This window comes from Hyla sarda, chromosome 13 (assembly GCF_029499605.1).
Source record: "Hyla sarda isolate aHylSar1 chromosome 13, aHylSar1.hap1, whole genome shotgun sequence".
Taxonomy (NCBI): domain Eukaryota; kingdom Metazoa; phylum Chordata; class Amphibia; order Anura; family Hylidae; genus Hyla; species Hyla sarda.
In genome coordinates, this window is record NC_079201.1 from 49,412,913 (window position 1) to 49,433,988 (window position 21,076).

At 45.8% G+C, this 21,076-nt stretch overlaps 1 protein-coding gene across 3 annotated transcripts in view; it reads right to left on the reverse strand.

Moving 5' to 3' along the window:
• Positions 1-20,758, reverse strand: part of MFSD11 (major facilitator superfamily domain containing 11) — a 76,113-nt gene extending 55,355 nt beyond the window's left edge. The window contains exons 1-3 of one of the 3 annotated variants that reach the window (XM_056549519.1): positions 18,378-19,337; positions 13,054-13,138; positions 7,638-7,795 (exon numbers count right to left, since the gene is read on the reverse strand). In XM_056549519.1, coding sequence (XP_056405494.1) covers positions 7,638-7,733 — 96 coding nt within the window. In that variant the 5' untranslated portion in view covers positions 7,734-7,795; positions 13,054-13,138; positions 18,378-19,337. The other 2 variants (XM_056549521.1, XM_056549520.1) reach the window with 2 other exon arrangements.
• Positions 20,759-21,076: the final 318 nt, after the last annotated feature.

The window sequence follows — 21,076 nt, forward strand, 5'->3', positions numbered from 1 at the left end:
CCAGCTGCTCAAGTGCCACAGCCTGGCACACCTCCTCCTTTGCCCTCACATCTCAGCCCCCCTCCTTGATTGATGTAAAGAGCCTTGCATGTCAATCACAGAGGGGCTAGGAGGCGTACCAGGCTGTGGCACTATAGAAGCTTGGCCATGTCTTATTGACAGTTGCCAAGGAAAAAAAAAAGGTAATTTTATAATTATATAAGCTGGGAAACCACCATCAGCTTGAGGAAAGTTACAGTTTTTGCTTTTATATCCTAACATTTATCCAATGGTGTCTGCAGCTATTGGAAACAAATAGAGCTGACAGATTTCCTTTGAGGGAACCTCATCTTCACAAATCCTTTGCAGGTGATGTTTTAGTGTTTACAGGTCCCCTCCGAAATTTAGGACATCAGATAATTTTTATGCTAATTTTCATAACAGATCGTAATATCACATCAGGTATCTTACTGCGGCCACTTTATGGGAACTTTTAATTGACCTTTAGGGTAGGGTCACACAGTGTATATATGCAGCGTACTTTACGATGCATGAAATCTACTGCACAATGGAAAATATGCTGTGCATTCTCCTATAAGAAAACACAGGTCTACCTGGCGGTAGCCCTGTGTGTGCAGTGAGCCTTGGAGGTGGGCCCAGCATGCAGATGTAAACTACTACAAATGGCCACATAACACATGGCAGTTGTCTTCTTGAAAAAGCCACGCAAGTGGCGAAACTTGTTAGGGTGTGACAGTTATATGTTTTAATTGCACCTCTATTGCGTCCAAAATCTAACAGGGTCATGTTCAAAATGAAAAGCTAGTGAGACAATTATTTGTCTGTACCTGCGGTGTACAGCAGTGCAACGGACGCTGATACATATAAATCTGAATTGTCAGCCAGCCAAGGGTTACTACATTTTATAGGAGAATATCTGCTCCAATACCACATATATAAGAGTAACCTGGAGGTGGAACGCATTAGCATCACTCCAATATCATATAGGCTTGGTAACAGGAGTATCCAACCTAGTTCGTTGGCATGAATTGAGGGATGTTAATCCCTAGAGTATTAGTTACACTAGAGGTTAGTCACACTGTGGTAGTGATCTAGTGCAGAGTGCCAAAGGTTAAGGTCCACTCCACACATTTTCAGAATCCTAGAGAAACACAATTGAGTTGTGTTTTTAAACGTTTTTTTCTCGCTTTTAATTTTATTCTCTAATACACATTAAAAGTTATGTTTTATTAGTAACACATGTACCATAGAGTTTCTATCTAACCCCCCAAGGGTTATATTGTTGTAAGGCAGCGTGAAGATGTGACTAACACGCAGGCCCACCTCCAAACTTTACTGCACATACAGGGTTGTTGCCAGGTAGACCTGTGTGCCTGCTCACAGAAAAATATGCAGCATATTTCCCACTGTGCAGCGCTTTTTTCGATGTATATACACTATGATCGGCTCTGACCAACTGAGAGTGGATGATAACAGAACTTTATGCTGGAGATGTCATACCATACCTTACTGGAAAGACTGCAATGGTCACATGTGCCACTTATATACTGGAATAACCTGTCCAGCCAGCTGCGCTGCTGATCTTCTGCCTGTGAAAATCACTTACCTAAAGTCATACCCGAAGAAGTTATTCCATATCTAAATGGGATATCACACTAAAGTGAACAACAAGATGATCAGTTTGAGGTCTGACCGCTGGGACCCCACCCTGCTCCCAAGAAAGGGGGACAAAATTAATCCCAGAATGAATGAGTCCACTTCCAGCCCACACTCAATTTATTTTTTATGGGCTACTGAACATTGCCAAGGTCAATAATGGCCACATTCACACGGCAGAATTTCTGCACTGAATTTTGCATGAAAATTCTGCATGAATTTATAGCCAATACACTTCAAATGGATTCTGCTGTCCCATTCACACATCAGAATTTATGCTGCCAAATTTCTGTTGCAGGAATTTCATTGAAGTTAATTGGCTATAAATTCATGCAAAACTTTTATGCAGAATTCCATGCAGAATTCAGTGCAGAAATTCTGCCAAGTGAATCCGGCCAAAGAATGAATGGTGCACTGGCCATGCACAAGCAGTATGCTCCTTTAATACAGAGAATAGTTCTCCTCAACTCTTGTGATCTGTGGAGGTCCTAGCGGTCAGACCTCACCTTTTAGCTTGTCATCTCCTGTCCTGTCTGTACAGTGCTATAGAACACATTAGGACTATAAAAACAGCAAAAGGTAAATGACATGGTGCTGCCAGTTTCTTGATTTGTCTGCAACATCTTGTATTTTAGAGATGCCGTTAGAATTACAAGTACTAGCTAAATAAACTTTTTAGTAAAAATGGGAAGGCCGTGTGTGTTATTTCTTGAAATATTAGTCTCAACAGCAGAAACAATATGGAGATGTTATGCAGTGAAATGATTTGTAAAGATCTCGGCATGCAGTCATTGAAAAAGGATATTTTTTTGTACTCGCCGTAAAAATCTTTCTCATAGCCTTCATTGGGGGACACCTTACTGATGGGTATATGCTCTTGCCACTAGGAGGCGCTGACACTAGGAAAAACAAGTCGGCTCCTCCCTGGCAGGATATACCCACCAACTGGAAGAAAGGTAACCAGTTTTGTCACAAAGCTGAGGAGAAGCTAACAAAGAACATGTCCAAAGGACCATAGAAAGAATCCAGGATGTCAAAAGAAAGAAACCGTCCTATGTAGATACTCTAAACCTATGGTCCATATAGAGAAACAAGAAAACAAAGAAAATGGGACTAGGAAGCCAGATTGACAGGAACCATCCTGGGAGGAGGTAGGAAATCAACTCCAAGGAACAAAGAACCAGACAGAGGGCTAGTCCGGCTGAGAAACAAAAATGGAAAAAGGCAACAAGAGAGCCCCATCCATAGTCAACCAATTCAAGAGAACATGGCGGAAACAATGCCAGGGGAGAACAGCGTACGCCGAGCAGAAGGCAAACAAGAGGTGGAGTCCCAAAAACCACTGGTAAAAAGAAAGAAAGATGGAGACCAGCTCTAAAGAGGCCTGGTGCCCAAAAACAGCTGCAGCCCCAAAACACCGCCGCGAACACCTAGGAGGTGAAAGAAGCTCGAGTAGCATGATCCGGATGACTGGAACGCCCTCCACCTTGGGAAAACATGGACCCTGAAGGAGGAGATGGGAGGAATAACGGCCAAAAAGGGAGAAAGGCCTGAAAAGGGGCATCCTGGAACCTCGGGGCGACCGACATGGGAATTGGAGGTTCCCGAGTCGCCTGGAAGACTTACATCTGTAGGGGAAGTAAACCCAAAGTCCGCGAAACCCTCCGGGCGACAAACTTCTATGTCGAGACAAGAAGAAGCGCGGTACAGACTGACTGTCCCACAAATGGGATCGCGGAGAAGTCTGGGCAGGAGGGCTAACCTGCCCGAGACCTCAACCATCACTAAGGTCCAAAGAACCAGAAGGGTCTACAGAGAAAAGAAGGCACTCCAAAGCATACTAGTATAGTGTCCAAGAAAAGGAGACTAACCATACATGAACCCCAGGTCAGAGCAGACCGAAGCAACATCCCGTCCGGATTGGAATTGAGATGGAAACAAAAGCAAAGGTTGCTCCAGAAGACCGTAGAGTCAGTGAAGCGCACATACATGAGTGCATAAACTCTTCCAACAGAGGAGAATGCTAGACTGCATGAGCAGCAGTAGATAACCAAAAAACAGGAAGAGAGCCAGGCTGAAAAGTGTGCAGCTCTGCCGAGAGCTCTCAGGAAGAAACAATGGCCCAGCCAGGTACCCCACCTATATAGAGTAGGGGAAAACAAGGGGTGGTCGTGATGAAACACTGACCAGCCAAGCTCCTTGATCTCCGTACCCCCTGTGGAAGGGGGATTTTCAAAGTGCGCCAGGCACTATAGGAGCGTTGGAATGCTGCCCGAAGGCAAGGGGACAAAGTACTGGATGGACATAGCCCTCAGGAACCCTGCAACAACATATCAAGGTATGGAGAGGCCAAGTTGTGTCCCCGGAGAGCAGTATTAGTGGACACTGGTGCTGGGCAAAAGGTACAAAGACGTGACTGCGAATACAAGCAAGAAGCACACACACAGCAACCAAAGCGTTGAGAGGAACACCCCAACGTAGTGAAACCCTGGATCAGATGGGCAGCAATGAAGTCATCCTGGTTGTTGTCTAAGGTAACAGAGCCAGCGTCTGAACCACCTTGTACAGGAACCCTGGACAGATACCTGGAGGAATAGGGAAGGGGCTGAACCGACAGTCGCCCCATCAAGCCCCATGCCAGAACAGAGGTGCTCAACTGCTGTAGACCTGTGGAAACAAGATCACAGGGAGGCCTGATGCACACCAAGCTGAAAGGAAGGTAAGGTGGGCTCTACACGTGCAGAGTGGCCTAGTACACATAGGGACACAGACATGGTTAGCGCACAAGAGTAGTGAGGTACCCAGGCTGCAGACGCGAAAGGAAGCGCAGACATCCAGAAGTTCGGCAGTATGTCACAACAGTGTGTCACAACCATGCCCCTAGCAGATCAACGTTGCACCCTCGGAAAGGGGAACAGAGTGCTGCTGTTGCTGTGAAAGTCCCTGGAACCTGACGGAAACACCCACATGCAATCTTCTAATGGTGCACACATCAGGACTACGGCTGCAGATGTTAGAGATGAAGGATGAACAGTACATGGGAAAGGAAACATGCAGACAATGAACCTACGGAGACACACTGTTGGAACTTCACGTGGAAAACGAATCACCAGACTGCAGCCGTGGGAGCGACAAGAATGGGGAAGGTGACCTGGCAGATCAGAAAATCTGGCATAGGGACCATGGCCACACCGGGTCCTGCATTCAGAACCACACACAGAGTGTGGGTTACCAGCCTTCAGTTGAGAGAGCGGCCGGCATGTAGAGAGGGACCTGATAAAGGATGAGGTGTGTTGAATAGGGCCCATGGAGCAACATGAGGAGACTTGCTTGGAACTACACCTTGGCAGTGAGTTACTTGGAAGTGTATGGTAGTTGACCCGACATAGTAGTAAACCATGCAGACAACGTCTGGTTGACTGGTATAGAGTTCCTGAACACTCGTGGGCACACTTTCAAAACCTCCCATGGAGAGCGAGGTACAGGAGTTTGGCTTACCTTACTGGTGACCTGGCGGTGCAGGAGACCCAGCAGACAAAAGTCCGGCTGGCTGGCATCAGTCCCGAGGACCTGCGGGGACCCCAAGTCAGATTCCATACACCAGCAGTGAGGTACGGGAAACCTGACCATGCCCGCAGCAGACCAGAGATGGGAGACTAACGGCGGCGGTGACCGTGCAGACAACAGTCTGGCTGAATAAGTAGGCACTGGCAAAAGGGGAATGCCAGATAGGTGATCCCTGTGCCCCTCTGTCGCCTGTGGGAGGGAGGAGGCGGCCTTGGAGCCATGGATAGTATCCCCGCCACCCTGGGAGATCGGCGGAGGCTGAGTAGCTGGGGATTGTATCCTCCATTACCCCATATAAGGTCCAGGTGACACACTGGGTTACTTCTTTGTACGCCTCACGCAGCAGTGGGGTACCAGAACGCCAGACGCAGATACATCAGCCATGAGAAGAGAGACAGGCAGTGGAGGAAACCAAGCAGACCACTGTCTGGCTTATTGTCATGGGTCTATAGTATACAACGGTCCCTCCTTCGGATACCTCGCAAAGCAGTGGGTGATGGAACTCCATCCGCAGATACATCAGCCATGTGATGAGTGGCAGGGGGCGGAGAAAACACGCAGACCACTGTCTGGCTTACTGGTATGGGTCCATAGTAGACAATGGGTCCCTCCGGTGGACACCTTGCACTAGCAGTGGGGTGCCTGAGTGACAGGTGAGACTACAGTCTGGCATAATGATATCTGGTGGAATCCATGCCCACGCAGGGATACTTCGACGAAGACCTTGCACTAAACATGAGGATCTGGAGGACTAGCCGCGGATGCGGCATTCTGTGGAGGAGGAATCACAGTTTATGAAAAGCCAAGAACACCCCTTGATAGATGATTGGTGAACCTGACAGAGCGTCCTCATTTTCCGCCAGGATGCAAAAGCTCTACAAGGGCACCCGACCAGCATCTTGTCTCGGAAGGGAGGGAGTGAGTGAAAGTCGGCTGTGGGCACGATGGGCATAGTATGGCATTCAGTGGTAGGGGAGAACAGTCACTGTATATATCCCCGATAAAGAATCCCTGGAAATAACCCGCCACGTTGGTGCGCATACGCACCCTGACAGAGTGAGAACCCAGCAGAAAACAGATACACTGAAGGCATACCTCAAATGACAATGTAATTAGGCCATAGCCAGTCACCGTACAGGGTGACTGAAGGAAATAAGGCGACCCCCAAAACCATCCCTAGAAAAAGGACCCTGCAGATACTAAACTGATAAAAACAGATGTGACAGACCAAGGCTGTAATAGCGCATGGTCTCCACAAGGGGGAGCTCATAAGAAGCAATGAAAAAAAATCCAGGGTGCAATACATTTATGGCCACAAGAGGGGGCCAAAGGCCACCAAATGGTCCGAGTGACCAGTGGTCCTTGGTCCTCAGCCCTCAGAGAAAGGAGGGCGCTCTGGAGAAACACCACCCCCGGAGATGGCCACATGCTATAAGGTGCACTGGGAGGGGGGGCCAGGGAACTTGTAGCGGGCTGTGTGCTCGTAACGAGGATGCGGTCGGCCGCGTGGGACCGGAGTCTCGCTGTTGCAGCTGTAGGTCTCCGGTAATTCTAATATAGTCACCCTGAAGTTTTTAGCCAGCATTAGGCCACACTGCATCACGCCAGGCTGCCATAGTGAGACGGGCAGGGGCAAGTAGGAGACCCGGACAGAGGGTACTACCGCCAGGCGCTTGCCATTGGCGATAAGGGGCTGAAGGCCCATACTCTTATGTACCGTGTCCCTTTGTTGCATGTGGGCGATCAGGTAGCGCCATGCTCCTGTCGCCCAACCTAGAAAAATAACAAACGAAAAAGAACCTAACTAGACATACTTAACTAGAAAATAATAGACCGGGTCTGGGGATCTCCAAGACCTGTGTCTTGCCTTCTACTGACACTAGCTAAAACTGGTCACCTCACTTCCAGTGGGCGGGTACATCCTGCCAGGGAGGAGCTGACTTTTTTCCTAGTGTCAGCGCCTCCTAGTGGCAAGAGCATATACCCATCATAAGGTGTCCTCCAATGAAGAGCGACAGAGAAAAGACCCTATGTAATTTCAGTGAGTGAAAATCTAGTCATGTGATGCCCACGAATGACTTATTCCAACACAGAACGTTCCACACAATAACAGCAAGCATAGATCTTGTAAAACTGTATGAACATATATACAAACCGTCTGCCAGTTTTCAGTATACAATGAATAGGCTTCCTTTACTGGACCTGAAGAACCCTTTCAATTAATTATTTGCCCATATGCTGTCTGAAAAAACATTTTGCCTCCAAAATAACCAGAAAATAGCATTATATACAGTACTCATTGTATTCAGGGAAAGAGAAATACAATGAGTCATTGTGACTCCAGTGGTACAACATACTAACATATGTAGAGCAGGGAATAGAAATGTTATATATGTAAGCACTGCACAGCTTACCGCTACGTTGCCGCATGTCTGAAAGGCGGTGAACATAAACATAAAAGCGAAGCCCAGGATGAAGATGTTTAACAGCTTCTTCTGGTCCGGCGTCATTTTTCCAAGATTTCTCAGATTGGGGCAGTAAATAAAACTGGATGAGATATTGTAGCCAGCAGCTGCAGGAAAATAGTGCAAAAACAGTAGAACATAAAAAACACAGGTATATAACACAGACTGATATATATCCGAATTTGGGTTCATGTTTTGGCCAAGAAAAGAGAATTCTTAGTATACAATATATAGGAGGAGCACAAAGTCGTGGAGAACTTTTATCAGTAATGATGGGGTGCAGTGTATACACAACACTTTGTGACACTGTCAGATTGTCACATTGTCAGCCAAAAAAACACCTCAGACAATAGGAACCCAGAGTATGAGCCACTAACTGTTGTGTATAGGGGGCTCCAACTCCCCTTGACAGACGATCAGGCATGTTTGAATGCCTTTTATGTTTCCTAGTGGAGACATCTGGTGCTGGCTTATTTTCCTCTTTCCAATGCAAACACATGCAATCTCAGCTGAGCGTGCATGTTTATGGGGGAAGGGTCAGGAGGAATAACTGTTGGCCAAACAAATTTTTGTCCGCGGGGAGGAGGAATTTATTACTTTTTACCGCACCACCAATTTGTGAGAAGTTACTGTTCACAGTGAAATCTCCAAATGCGAATGCAGTGGTCAGGATTGTATCATTTCTGTGGGAAAGTCGCACAAAAAAAAAATTGCAAACTACCCAAAAAAGTCGCAAGTCACCGCCAGGTGAGACCTGAACTGCCTGTAGAGGTCACACAAAAAGTCTCAGCTGCAACTTTTTGTAAAGCTCTGCTCCCCGGCTGCCCGCTTGCTATTACAGGACTACAACCCCCAGCATGCCCTTACTTTAAGAACATGCTTGTTGTTGTAGTTGCAACAGCCAGCGGGCTGGTGGGGCGGTAGATGCGGGCAGGTGGTCGGGAAGCAGAGCCGACCAACTCACAGAAATATAAAACTACGTCATATTTCCGCTCGGAGCCATAATTCCAAATTGCACCTGGACCTGGTCCCAAATTACACCTCCCATAATTCTCAGGCAGCCAAAGGCTGTCTGGAAATGATCAGGGTTGTAGTTTAGCAACAGCTGGAGGCTCCCTGTTTAGAAACACTGCTTTATGGGTGTTCTTCCCAGGGGAGAGCGCCATAAACGTACTTACCAATTTTCTGTGTTTTTTTTTCTTTCTTATCTCAGATCCGTGTATACAGAGGAATACTTTGTATTCGGTGGTCGATGACCAGTGATTTTTTTGTTTCATATTAATAAAATGGTTAAATGAGATATGCAAAATAAAAGATTTTTTGTCTCCCTGTGCCCGGGCTGCAATAACAAATAAAACAAACTTTAACTCCCCTTCCTGTGTTCCCCCCGTTGCGCCGGTATCGGGTCCCGTTCCTCCGGTGCTGCACGTCTATGGGCTCGGAATGTCATGGAGCCGTCAGCAGTGATAGGCTGAGCAAACTGTCATGTAAAGGAGCTCTGGCTGGGTTCCTTTACATGACAGTTCGCTCAGCCTATCACCGGCCAAGGCGGGACATCGCTGCGGCCGGCGATACACTGACGGCTCTGTTACGTTCTGAGCCCATAGACCTGCAGCATCGGAGGAACGGGACCCTATACCGGAGCAACGCAGGAAGGCGAGTTAAAGTTTGTTTTATTTGTTATTGCAGCCCGGGCACAGGGAGACAAAAAATGTTTATGCTGCATATATCCTTTAATGAGGGATTGTTGGGGAGCGTCTTCTGGAATAACAGTTTTTTAAATGTGTTTTTTTTTAAATTTACTTTAGAGGCTTAGTAGTGGAAGCCGTCTTATAGATGGAATCCATTACTAAGCCGGGGCTTAACGTTAGCCCCAAAAACAGCTAGCGCTAACCCCCAATTATTACCCCGGTACCGATCGACACAAGGGTGCCGGGAAGAGAGGGTACCAACAGGCCCAGAGCATCAAAAATAATAACGCTCCTGGGCCTAAACAGTAACAGTTATTGGTAACGTCAGGCTTTTGCTGCTTGCTTGGTATCTGGCAAAAAACGTGTGAGGTTATCCATATTTTTATACTCAGCCAGATACCAACCAAGCAAGCAGCAACTGCCTGACGTTACCAGGGAGGGCAAGGACAATTGTAAATAATGCCATCCTGTTACTGTTTAGGCCCAGGAGCGTTATTATTTTTGATGCTCTGGGCCTCTTGGCAGCAACAGCCTGATGTTACCAGGGAGGGCGAGGACCACTGTTACTGGCCCTCCCCAGCCTAAGTAACGCCAGCCTGTTACTGCCTAGGCTCAGGAGCAACATTTTTCGGCCTGTTGGTACCGACTCTTCCCAGTACCCCTGTGGTGGTGGGTAACGGGGTAATAATTGGGGGTTAGCGCTATCTGCAATTGGAGCTAAGTCTCAGTTTAGTAATAGACTCCTTCTATAAATACAAGACTACAACTCCCAGCATGCCCTGACAGTGAGGACATGCTGGGAGTTGTAGATTTGCAACAGCTGGAGAGTCATAGGTTGGGGAACGCTGCCCTAACATGTGTCTCTCTATATGGCATAAAACTACAACTCCCAGCATCCTGAGTTTTAATAAATGTGAATAAGCTACTTCCCTCAAAATACGTAAATAAACCCTCTTTACGAATAAAAAACCGTAAAAACAATTAAATATACAAACATGTGGTATCGCCACAGGCAGAAATGTCCGAACTATTCAAATATTATGTTAATGATCCCCTGCAGTGAACGGCATAAAATCCAAAATTGCAGATTTTCTGGTCACATCACATAATAAGGCCAAAAAAAGTGAACAAATGTCACATACACGCAAAAGTGGTACTGCTAAGAAGTACAGATCATGGTGCAAAAAATTAGCCCTCTAACAGCCCCATGTGTGAAAAAATAAGAAAGTTATAGGAGTCAGCATAGGGGACAATGCAACAACACACAGCCCTTATCACAGCCACTTTTGAAAGTGACTGAGCTGAGGTAATTTTTCCTAGCTGTGTATTGCACAGAAATTTATCATATGCTCAGTGACATGTCATAAATTTGACGCACATCAGCACTAGAGATGAGCGAACTTACAGTAAATTTGATTCGTCACGAACTTCTCGGCTCGGCAGTTGATGACTTTTCCTGCACAAATTAGTTCAGCATTCAGGTGCTCCCGTGGGCTGGAAAAGGTGGATACAGTCCTAGGAGACTCTTTCCTAGGACTGTATCCACCTTTTCCAGCCCACCGGAGCACCGGAAAGCTGAACCAATTTATGCAGGAAAAGTCAGCAACCGCCGAGCTGAGAAGTTCGTGACGAATCGAATTTACTGTAAGTTTGCTCATCTCTAATCAGCACTTTCACAGATAAAAATTATTGACTGCAAAACACGCCTACCACAGACAACAATGATAAATCCCCCCCCTGTATGACATATCAAAACAGTGACTTGCCATTGTACTGCAGAATTGGGACAACCAATGGCTGAGCTGGGCCTCAGTTAGTGTTGTCAATAGGCTAAACGTAAAGCTGTACTAGTGTTAGATGCCACAATCTAGCTGTTCCATATGGCTTAAGCACATGGCAACATTACAGATATGTGGGTCTAATACCGCATTTAAGCTATCAAACTACTTACAGGCCCACAAAGAAGTCAGGGAGAGAGTCCATACATACCTGATGTCACAGCCATGCAGCACCCAGATAAAGCTTGTAAAAGGTCCGGACCACAGACTGCATTACCATCTTTGGAGACGGCTGATGTCTGCACAGTACTACTGCCGATGGCTTCAGTCATGCCTGCTGCAGGCAGAATTCCGCTGGCTAGTTGCCCGCAGTGTGGATCAGCCCATGGGCACCCAAGCTTCTCTGTGTTGCGAATGTTCCCAGACTCTTTTCTGTAATGTCGAATCCGGATACTTCTAGAGCTGTCAGCCATAGTTGAAAGGAGCGGCCGGCAGCATTGTCAATACAGAACATTCAGGACACCTAACATGATCTGAATGCTCTGTATTGCCAGTGTTACCGGCCTCTCCTTTCAACTATGGCTGACAGCTCTAGAAGTATCCGGATTCGACATTACAGCTATCACTCACCAGGTAAGAAAATGGTCTGGGAACATTCGCAACACAGAGAAGCTTGGGTGCCCATAGGCTGATAAACACTGCTGGCAACTAGCAAGCGGAATTCTGCCTGCAGCAGGCATGACCGAAGCCACGGCAGTAGTACTGTGCAGACATCAGCAGTCTCCAAAGATGGTAATGCAGTCTGGTGGCATGTCACCCAAAGAATGAACATGCTCAATCTATGGACAAACATCCTTTCCGTCGAATGCTGTGGAATTTCTGCAGGGTGCACAGAGCAGCAAAATCCCATTGAAAACAGTAGAACTCCGCCGGCTGGATGTCTGCAGTGTTAACAAGGCCTAAGAAGGAAATTTTGCCACCTAGCAGCAGGTACCTTCTACAGAGTTTATCTACACATCAAGTACATATTGACTTCCCTTTTCAAAATGAACAGATCAGGGTCTGATAGCCCTGTACACATTAGGCCTAAGCTACACTGCAATATTTTGTAGTGCTATAGATTGATTTTAGCTGAGTGACAGCTGCAGTAAAAAATGAATACATATACTGCACATATTTATGAAAACCATCTGTTGCCCATAGCAACCTTACATCAGCTTTCATGTTAACAGCAATTTGAGAAGTAAATGCTGAACAGTGATTGTTTGCTATTGGCAACAAAGTTTTGACTTTAGACCGGGCCAAATCTGGGCCATTGAGTTTTGTCAATTTGTCACTTACTATTTAGAATCAACCAGCAGTGCTACACAATGTCATAGTGTAGCTCAGGCCTCAGGCTAAGTTCACACTGCAGTCTGTGTTTATGTTTAAAAACTTCTGTTTCATTCCATTTATCTTTGTTGTATACAAAGGTGTAGTCAGCTAGACTACTGTATACAGCAGATACAAATATACATAGCAAGGTTGTTTTTTTGTTAGTTTTCTTCTTCAACACCTGTTCTGTTTTGGTTGAAGCTTCTCTGTTCTCAAAGGAGACAGGGAAATGGCAAGACACTGGCAGGCCCAACAAGTGGGTAGGGCAGTAGAAATCCAGCATGCCCAACCTTCCTGTTCTTACACCATCTGTCGGGGGTCAGTAGGGAGGACCCCATACAATTCAGACCAATGGTCTAACTGTGGACTTCCAGCATGCCCGTATGGAGTTGTATTTTTGCAACAGCTGGAGACGACTTCTTTAGACCTTCAGCCAATCCAGACAAAGCCAGAAGGTAGAATGACTTTTGACTAAAGTGTATGGGAACTTTTTTACCCTTGACTACACTGCAGCATACATACCCGAGTGCAGTACACAATCCAATGATCAGGACCTACATCTAAAGTGCGGCAAGTGGTTCTGTCCGAATGGGCTGATGTGCTTCACCTAGTGGAAAAATGAAGCAGATCTGAATGCAAAATGAACTTCATGTGTCATATAAGATGGTTCATGTTAGCCAGAGTGGATGATCACTTCAAATTTACTCCTTTAAAGCATCACTGTAATTTTCCCAGACACATCAAAAGTTCACGAGCTAGAGCCAGACTTACCCTCCTTGCTGTCGCTCAAATCCAAATAATTCCCCCTAGTATATAATGGAGTGAATGAGTCGGATCTAGAGGGTAGCTAATAAGGGTGCATTCACACCATGTTTCAGAGATGCGGCTGATTTGGCGCTTCTGTATACCAGCTGGACCGGCGCCAAATCTCATTCATTTAAATGCGCCGACTGGAGTCAGATAGTTACTTCAGTTGGCAAAATTTTGCCTCATATCCAGTTTTGTGGCCGGACTGAAAACCGCAGCATAGAACAGTTTTCAGTCCGGCTACAAAACCGGATCCGATGCAAAACGAGGTGTCAATGCACCGTAGGACTAGGACTTGATGCGGTCACAACTTTTAACATATTTGGGCAGCATGTTAAAAATGGTTACAAATTGCAGTGACTCTTTAAAGAGGTCTCCACCCCAGTCAGAGATTGGGATGTCTTGATACCAAAACTGGTATCGGGACCAATACTGGACATTTGCACGAGTACTTGTACTTGTGCAAAATGTCCTCGATACCTGCCAGCGGGACTTCCGCAGGCAGGTATCACGGAGGTGCGGTAAGCCGCCTGCACTCTCCGCATGGATAAACTCCCCTGTGCCCACTCCCTAGCTATGCAGCACGCTCAGCAGCTGAGCATGCTGAATAACCAGGACACGCAGCATATGTTTACTATGGGGATTTTCTCCTACTCTGGAAAGTTCTTAAAATGGACAGATGTCAGCAGAGAGCACTGTGGTCATGATGTCAGCAGAGAGCTCTGTGTTCCAAAAAGAAAATAATGTAGTATTCAGCAGCTAATACGTACTGGAAGGATTAAGATTTTTTAATAGAAGTAATTTACAAATCTGTTTAACTTTCTGGCACCAGTTGATTAGAAAAAAAAATAAAATAAAATAAGTATTCCACAGGGGTACCCTTTAAATAAACAAAAGTATCGGTACTCGTGCTCCCTAGCTACAAGTGAAGTGAGTGGGAGCTATTTTTAGTTAAAGTAGTACCCTGGCAAAAATTGCTATTCACAGGATAGGGGATAAGTAGCTGATCGCGTAGGGTCCGAAAACTGGGGCCCCCATGATCCGGTGGATAGGGGATAAGTAAACTTTCGCTGGAGATGTCCTTTAATTATGAAGCCTGGGCAGAGTAATGTAATGTAGAGCTCTGATGGCAGTTTAGCAGAGAAAATGAAATAAGTGAACTATTTGTTTCCTCCACTAAACTCCAGGATCTACGACGGACCCCATTCAAGTCAACAGAGTCTGTCAGGATCCGTTTTGGGGCTGTTTAGCGCAAAAAAAGTGGCAAGCAGACCTAGAAGGGAACAGGAGCACAACAGCATTGTGAACACCTAGCCCAACCCCTTCAAGTTGTTATTGAGATATTTGATACAGCGTACAGCAAGAAGACAGCCTTAGGCTGCTTTCACACTATAAAATGTATCTGTTAGATCCGTTCAATGTGCCGTTATAAAAAAAATCAGAAAATTGGCCGTTAAACGGCCGTAACAAAATCCCATTATAGTCTATGGGATTTTTACATTATTCGTTTTAACCCGTTATCAATAATGGATGTTATTTTATGACAGAAGATAGTAACGGGAGAAATAGTACATGTGCATCCGTCACAAAATAACATCTGTTATTAAAGGAAATCTGTCATCAGAATCACCCGCACTAAACCTGTTACACAGGCTTGTAGTGAGGGTGATCCTGATTAAAACGCTTCTTACCTGGTTAAAAATTGTTCAGCGCTTCTTAAGTTATCTATATTTTTAGTTTTCTGTTATTCCCTGGCTTGGGACTCAGTGGGAGGTGTTATCATCTGGGACTCGGCCACACGTCATTCTAGCTCCTTTTTCTAGGTCTGGTGGGGAGGGCCGCGAGGATAAGTTCATGAATATTCATGAGCCGGGCGGCAGCTCCGCCCAGCTTTAATGACGTGTGGCCGAGTCCCAGATGATAACACCTCCCACTGAGTCTCAAGCCAGGGAATAACAAAACTAAAAATATAGATATCTTAAGAAGCGCTGAACCATTTTTAACCAGGTAAGGAGCGTTTTAATCAGGATCACCCACACTACAAGCCTGTGTAACAGGTTTAGTGCGGGTGATTCTGATGACAGATTTCCTTTATTAACAGGCTATAACAGGTTAAAACAGATAATGTAAAAATCCCATAGACTTTAATTTCTAACAGCCAGTTTTTTTTATAATGGAACATTAACCCCTTAAGGACCCATGACGTACCAGTACGTCATGAGTCCGCTCCTGATCTATAACGCGTCATAGCGGGTCGGGTCCGGCCTCTAACAACGGCCGGGACCCATGGCTAATAGCACGCAGCACTGATCGTGGTGCTGCGCGCTATTAACCCTTTAGACGCGGCATTCAAAGTTGAACGCCGTGTCTAAAGTGAAAGTAAAACAATGCCGGTTAGCTCAGGGAGCTGTTCGGGATCGCCACGGCGAAATCGCGGCACCCCAAACAGCTTACATGACAGCCTGAGGATCCCTACCTGCCTCCATGCTGTCCAGTCGCCGAATGACTTCTCAGTGCCTGAGATCCAGGCATGAGCAGTCAAGCGGCAGAATCATCGATCAATGGTTTCCTATGAGAAACCACTGATCAATGTAAAAGATCAGTGTGTGCAGTGTTATAGCCCCCTATGGGAGCTATAACACTGCAAAAATAAAGTGGAAAAAATGATGATCATTTAACACCTCCCATAATAAAAGTTTGAATCACCCCCCTTTTCCCATTAAACAAAAAACTGTGTAAATAAAATAAACATATGTGGTATCGCCACGTGCAGAAATGTCGAAATTATAAAAATATATAGTTAATTAAACCGCACGGTCAATGGCGTGCAAAAAGATTCTAAAGTCCAAAATAGTGCATTTTTGGTCACTTTTTATATCATGAAAATCAGATCATGACACAAAAAATGAGCCCTCATACCGCCCCATATGTGGAAGAATAAAAAAAGTTATAGGGGGTCAGAAGATGACAATTTTAAACGTATAAATTTTCCTGCATGTAGTTATGATTTTTTCCAGAAGTACTACAAAATCAAACCTATATAAGTAGGGTACCATTTTAATCGTATGGACCTACAGAATAAAGAGAAGGTGTCATCTTTACTGAAAAATGTACTGTGTAGAAACGGAAGCCCCCAAAATTTACAAAATCGCGTATTTATTTTCAATTTTGTCTCACAATGATTTTTTTTTCCGTTTCGCTGTAAATTTTTGGGTAAAATGAATGACGTCATTACAAAGTAGAATTGGTGGCGCAAAAAATAAGCCATCATATGGATTTTTAGGTGCAAAATTGAAAGAGTTATGATTTTTTAAAGGTAAGGAGGAAAAAACGAAAATGCAAAAACGGAAAAACCCCGAGTCCTTAAGGGGTTAAACGGATCTTTAAAACGGATACATTTTATAGCGTGAAAGCAGCCTTAGGCTCAGGCATAATGGAAATTGTAGTTTTTGAACAGCTGGCGAGACACAGGTTGGAGAACAGGGGGAAGTGGAGCTGTTTAGAAGCCAGAATACTTCTTTCATTTTTAACCCCTTAAGGACCAAAGACGTACCGGTGCGTCCTTGGTCCTGCTCCCGTGATATAACGCGGGGTTACACGGTAACCCCGCATCATATCACGGCGGGCCCGGCGTCATAGTGAAGCCGGGACCCGCCGCTAATAGCGCGCAGCGCCAATCACGGCGCCGCGCGATATTAACCCTTTAGCCGCGCGCTCAGAGCTGAGCCACGCGGCTAAAAGTGAAAGTAAAATCTGCCGGTTAACTCAGTGGGCTGTTCGGGATAGCCGCGGCGAAATCGCGGCATCCCGAACAGCTTACAGGACAGCGGGAGGGTCCCTACCTGCCTCCTCGCTGTCCGATCGCCGAATAACTGCTCAGTGCCTGAGATCCAGGCATGAGATCTGATTTGAATCACCCCCCTTTTCCCATAAAAAAAAAACAAAAAAAAAAAAACTGTGTAAATAAAAATAAACATATATGGCATCACCGCATACGGAAATGGTACGTACGGGCAAAAAATTCCAAAGTCCAAAATTGTGCATTTTTGGTAACTTTTTATATAATTTAAAAATGAATAAAAATAAATCAATAAGTCCTATCAATGCAAAAATGGTACCGTTAAAAACTTCAGATCACGGAGCAAAAAATTAGCCCTCACACCGCCCCATACACGGAAAAATACAAAAGTTATAGGGGTCAGAAGATGACAATTTTAAATGTATTAATTTTCCTGCATGTAGTTATGATTTTTTCCAGAAGTACGACAAAATCATTCCTATACAAGTAGGGTATCATTTTAACCGTATGAACCTACAGAATAAAGATAAGGTGTCATTTTTACTGAAAACTGTACTACATAGAAACGGAAGCCCCCAAAAGTTACAAAACTGCGTTTTTTTTTTCAATTTTGTCGCACAATGATTTTTTTTTCCGTTTCACCGTAGATTTTTGGGCAAAATGACTGACGTCATTACAAAGTAGAATTGGTGGCGCAAAAAAAGCCATCATATGGATTTTTAGGTGCAAAATTGAATGAGTTATGATTTTTTTAAAGGCAAGGAGCAAAAACGGAAAAAAAACCCGGTCCTTAAGGGGTTAAACAGATTTTTAAAACGGAAACATTTTATAGCGTGAAAGCAGCCTTAGGCTCATGCATAATGGAAACTGTAGTTTTTGAACAGCTGGCGAGACACAGGTTGGAGAACAGGGGGCAGAGGAGCTGTTGCCTATAGAAGCCAGAATACTTCTTTCATTTTTAAAGAGATCTCCAGCAGTGTTTTCATACCAGTGCACTGTCAACTATTGCAATACTACAACTCCCAGCATGCCCGGACAGCCAAAGGCTGTCCGGGCATGCTGGGAGTTGTAGTTTTGCAACAGCCTGTGGCACACCGGTTTGGAAACACTGGTTTACAGTCTGTGTGTAGTGTATGCTGTCACTATGCCCCCACCAGTCACCTATAAACCTACAGAGCTAGTGGAACTACAGCTCCCATGAGCACTGGGGGGTTGTAAGCAGTGTACAGGCCCCACTTACCTGGCTGGCAGGCTGACACTCCGGCCGCAGCAGTATGTGAAGTTTGCCGGGGCAGCAGACAAGGGACGAGGACTGGTCACCTGACCAATTCTGTTTCCACACTTCGCTGAGGGGTCAGCTGACTAAGGTGGAGACGCGCGGAGCATGCCGGGAACTGAAGTACAATGGTGATTAAGCAGTTCCCAGCGCGAGTGAAGATTGGATGCGACACTGTACACGGGACTCCGCGCTGTATAAGGCCTGTAAGGCCGTGAAATGGTTAAGCACCGCACTGTACATACTAGGAGAGCGCGGTATAGAGAGGCCGCAGAACTCCCGCTAGCTGCAGGACCCCAGCACAGGAAATACAGCAAACACTACACTCCCCAGCAGCCATTTTCCTGCAACGTCGGAGGCAAAACGTGTGGAACTCTGTCAGCTCCGGAGTATTAGTCACTCGAGGCAAATGCACATATAGCTCTTCTCTGTTAGAAAATTGTAATAACCCTTTCACCCCTTCATGGCTGAATTTTTATTTTTTTGTTTAATGGAGGGAACGGGGTCTTGCTACCAAAAATGAAATATCACATTTCACAACGCTGCTTTCTAATAGTTGGTGGCGTAGGAGCAGAACAGTACGCTAATGTATACCGCTACACACCCGTGCAAGGTTCATTGTGTTTCACGGACCAAACGTACTTTAATATTGAATACATTTGGTCTGTTTCTAAGTACAAACTCAAAAGTGCTTTGTCTGTGCGTATGAGTCCTGCACAAATAACAGTACCTGTTCAGAGAACTGACCGTAGTCACTACTAAGGCATGGTATACACCAAAAGCGAAGACTAAGCAGTAAGGTGATGCACACCCAAATGATAAGTGGGAGAACAACAATGGAAAAGACACAAAGATAAAAACGCAAAAAAGGCTCAACTGGGCCACAACTACTAAGGCATCGTAAACACCAAAAGCAAAGACAAACCAGTAAAGTGATGCACACCTGTTACTTAAGCGCTCCAGCCAGACATGCTGGCCGTGAGCGATTTCCTTCCCTCTCCTCCTCAGTCGGCATGGCCGGGATTCACATCGCGGGATGTGCCCGCATGCTAACCCCAGCACGTCACTTACCTTCGTTCTCTTCTGCCCCCTCCATCCTACCTCGCTGGCACATGTGCTGGAGCTCTCAGATTTAAAGGGCCAGTGTGCCTGTAATTATGTCTTGCACCTGCACTTTTTTTTTTTTATAAGTACTGGCACCTCCCACATACCCCTGCCGGATCTTTGTTGCCTTAGTGAAAGCGTATACTGTGTTTGCCTTGCCATGTCCTTACCCTCTGCTCGGTGACCAGAACCCTGCTCCGGTGCTGCCTGCCAATTGACCTCCTGCTACGTTCCTGACCTCGCTCCACTGCTGCCAGCCCTGACCTCCTGATATCCAGACCACTTCTTGCCTAACTCCTCCTGTGCCTTGCATCACCTCAGCTGCCTGTGTGGTCGAGTCGTGCCAGGGGTAGCAACCTGGGTGCCGCTTGCCGCAGCAAGACCATCCCGCTTTGCGGCGGGCTCTGGTGAAAACCAGCGGCACCTTAGACTCCGCTCCCTGCCACGGCCTGCGTTATCTGCCACACAGGTCCAGCGGATCCACTACCTCCATGTGTTACCTGCCTACTACCGTGAGTCCTTACAAAACCCAAATTATAAGTTAGAGAACAACAATGGAAAAGACACAAAAATAATAACACTAAAAAGGCTAAATCGGGCCACAACTACTAAGCCATCTTATACACCAAAAGCAAAGACAAAGCAGTAAAGTGATGCACACCCCAATGATAAGTTAGAGAACAACAACGGAAAAGACACAAAGATAAAAGCACAAAAAAAAGGCTCAACCGGGCCGCCCACAACTACTAAGGCATTGAAAACACCAAAAGGAATGACAAAGCAGTAAAGTGATACATACCCCAATGATGAGTGAGAGAACAACAGCGGAAAATACACCAAGATAAAAACACTTAAAAAAAGATATAAACACTAAAAAAGATCAACCGGGCCACAACTACTAAGGCAGTGTTTCCCAACCTTTTTCGGGTCGGGGCACACCTCGGAATTTTTTTTTTCCATGGGGCACCGCTACCGAGGTTGACTAGCAAGAAAAAAAAACAGTAAAAAACGCAATACACTGTATCTATTTATCAGTGGGTATGTAGTTTAAAGTGCTGCTTTACACAGCAACTCACCAATGATGTCTTTTCTAATTTGCATCGTTGCCTTCTCTTCTCCATCTGGTCTGCGCCATTATCACACACAATTCTTCACCGTTAAACCTGAAAAACAAACCTATTAGGCGCCAAACTTTTTTTTCTTTTTTTTTACATGGGTGACAGAGGGGTGTAGAAGAGTGGACATGGGTGACAGAGGGGTGTAGAGGAGCGTACATGGGTGACAGAGGGGTGTAGAGGAGCGTACATGGGTGACAGAGGGGTGTAGAGGAGCGTACATGGGTGACAGGGGTGTAGAGGAGCGTGCATGGGTGACGGGTGTAGAGGAGCGTGCATGGGTGACGGGTGTAGAGGAGCGTGCATGGGTGACGGGTGTAGAGGAGCGTGCATGGGTGACGGGTGTAGAGGAGCGTGCATGGGTGACGGGTGTAGAGGAGCGTGCATGGGTGACAGGGGTGTAGAGGAGCGTGCATGGGTGACAGGGGTGTAGAGGAGCGTGCA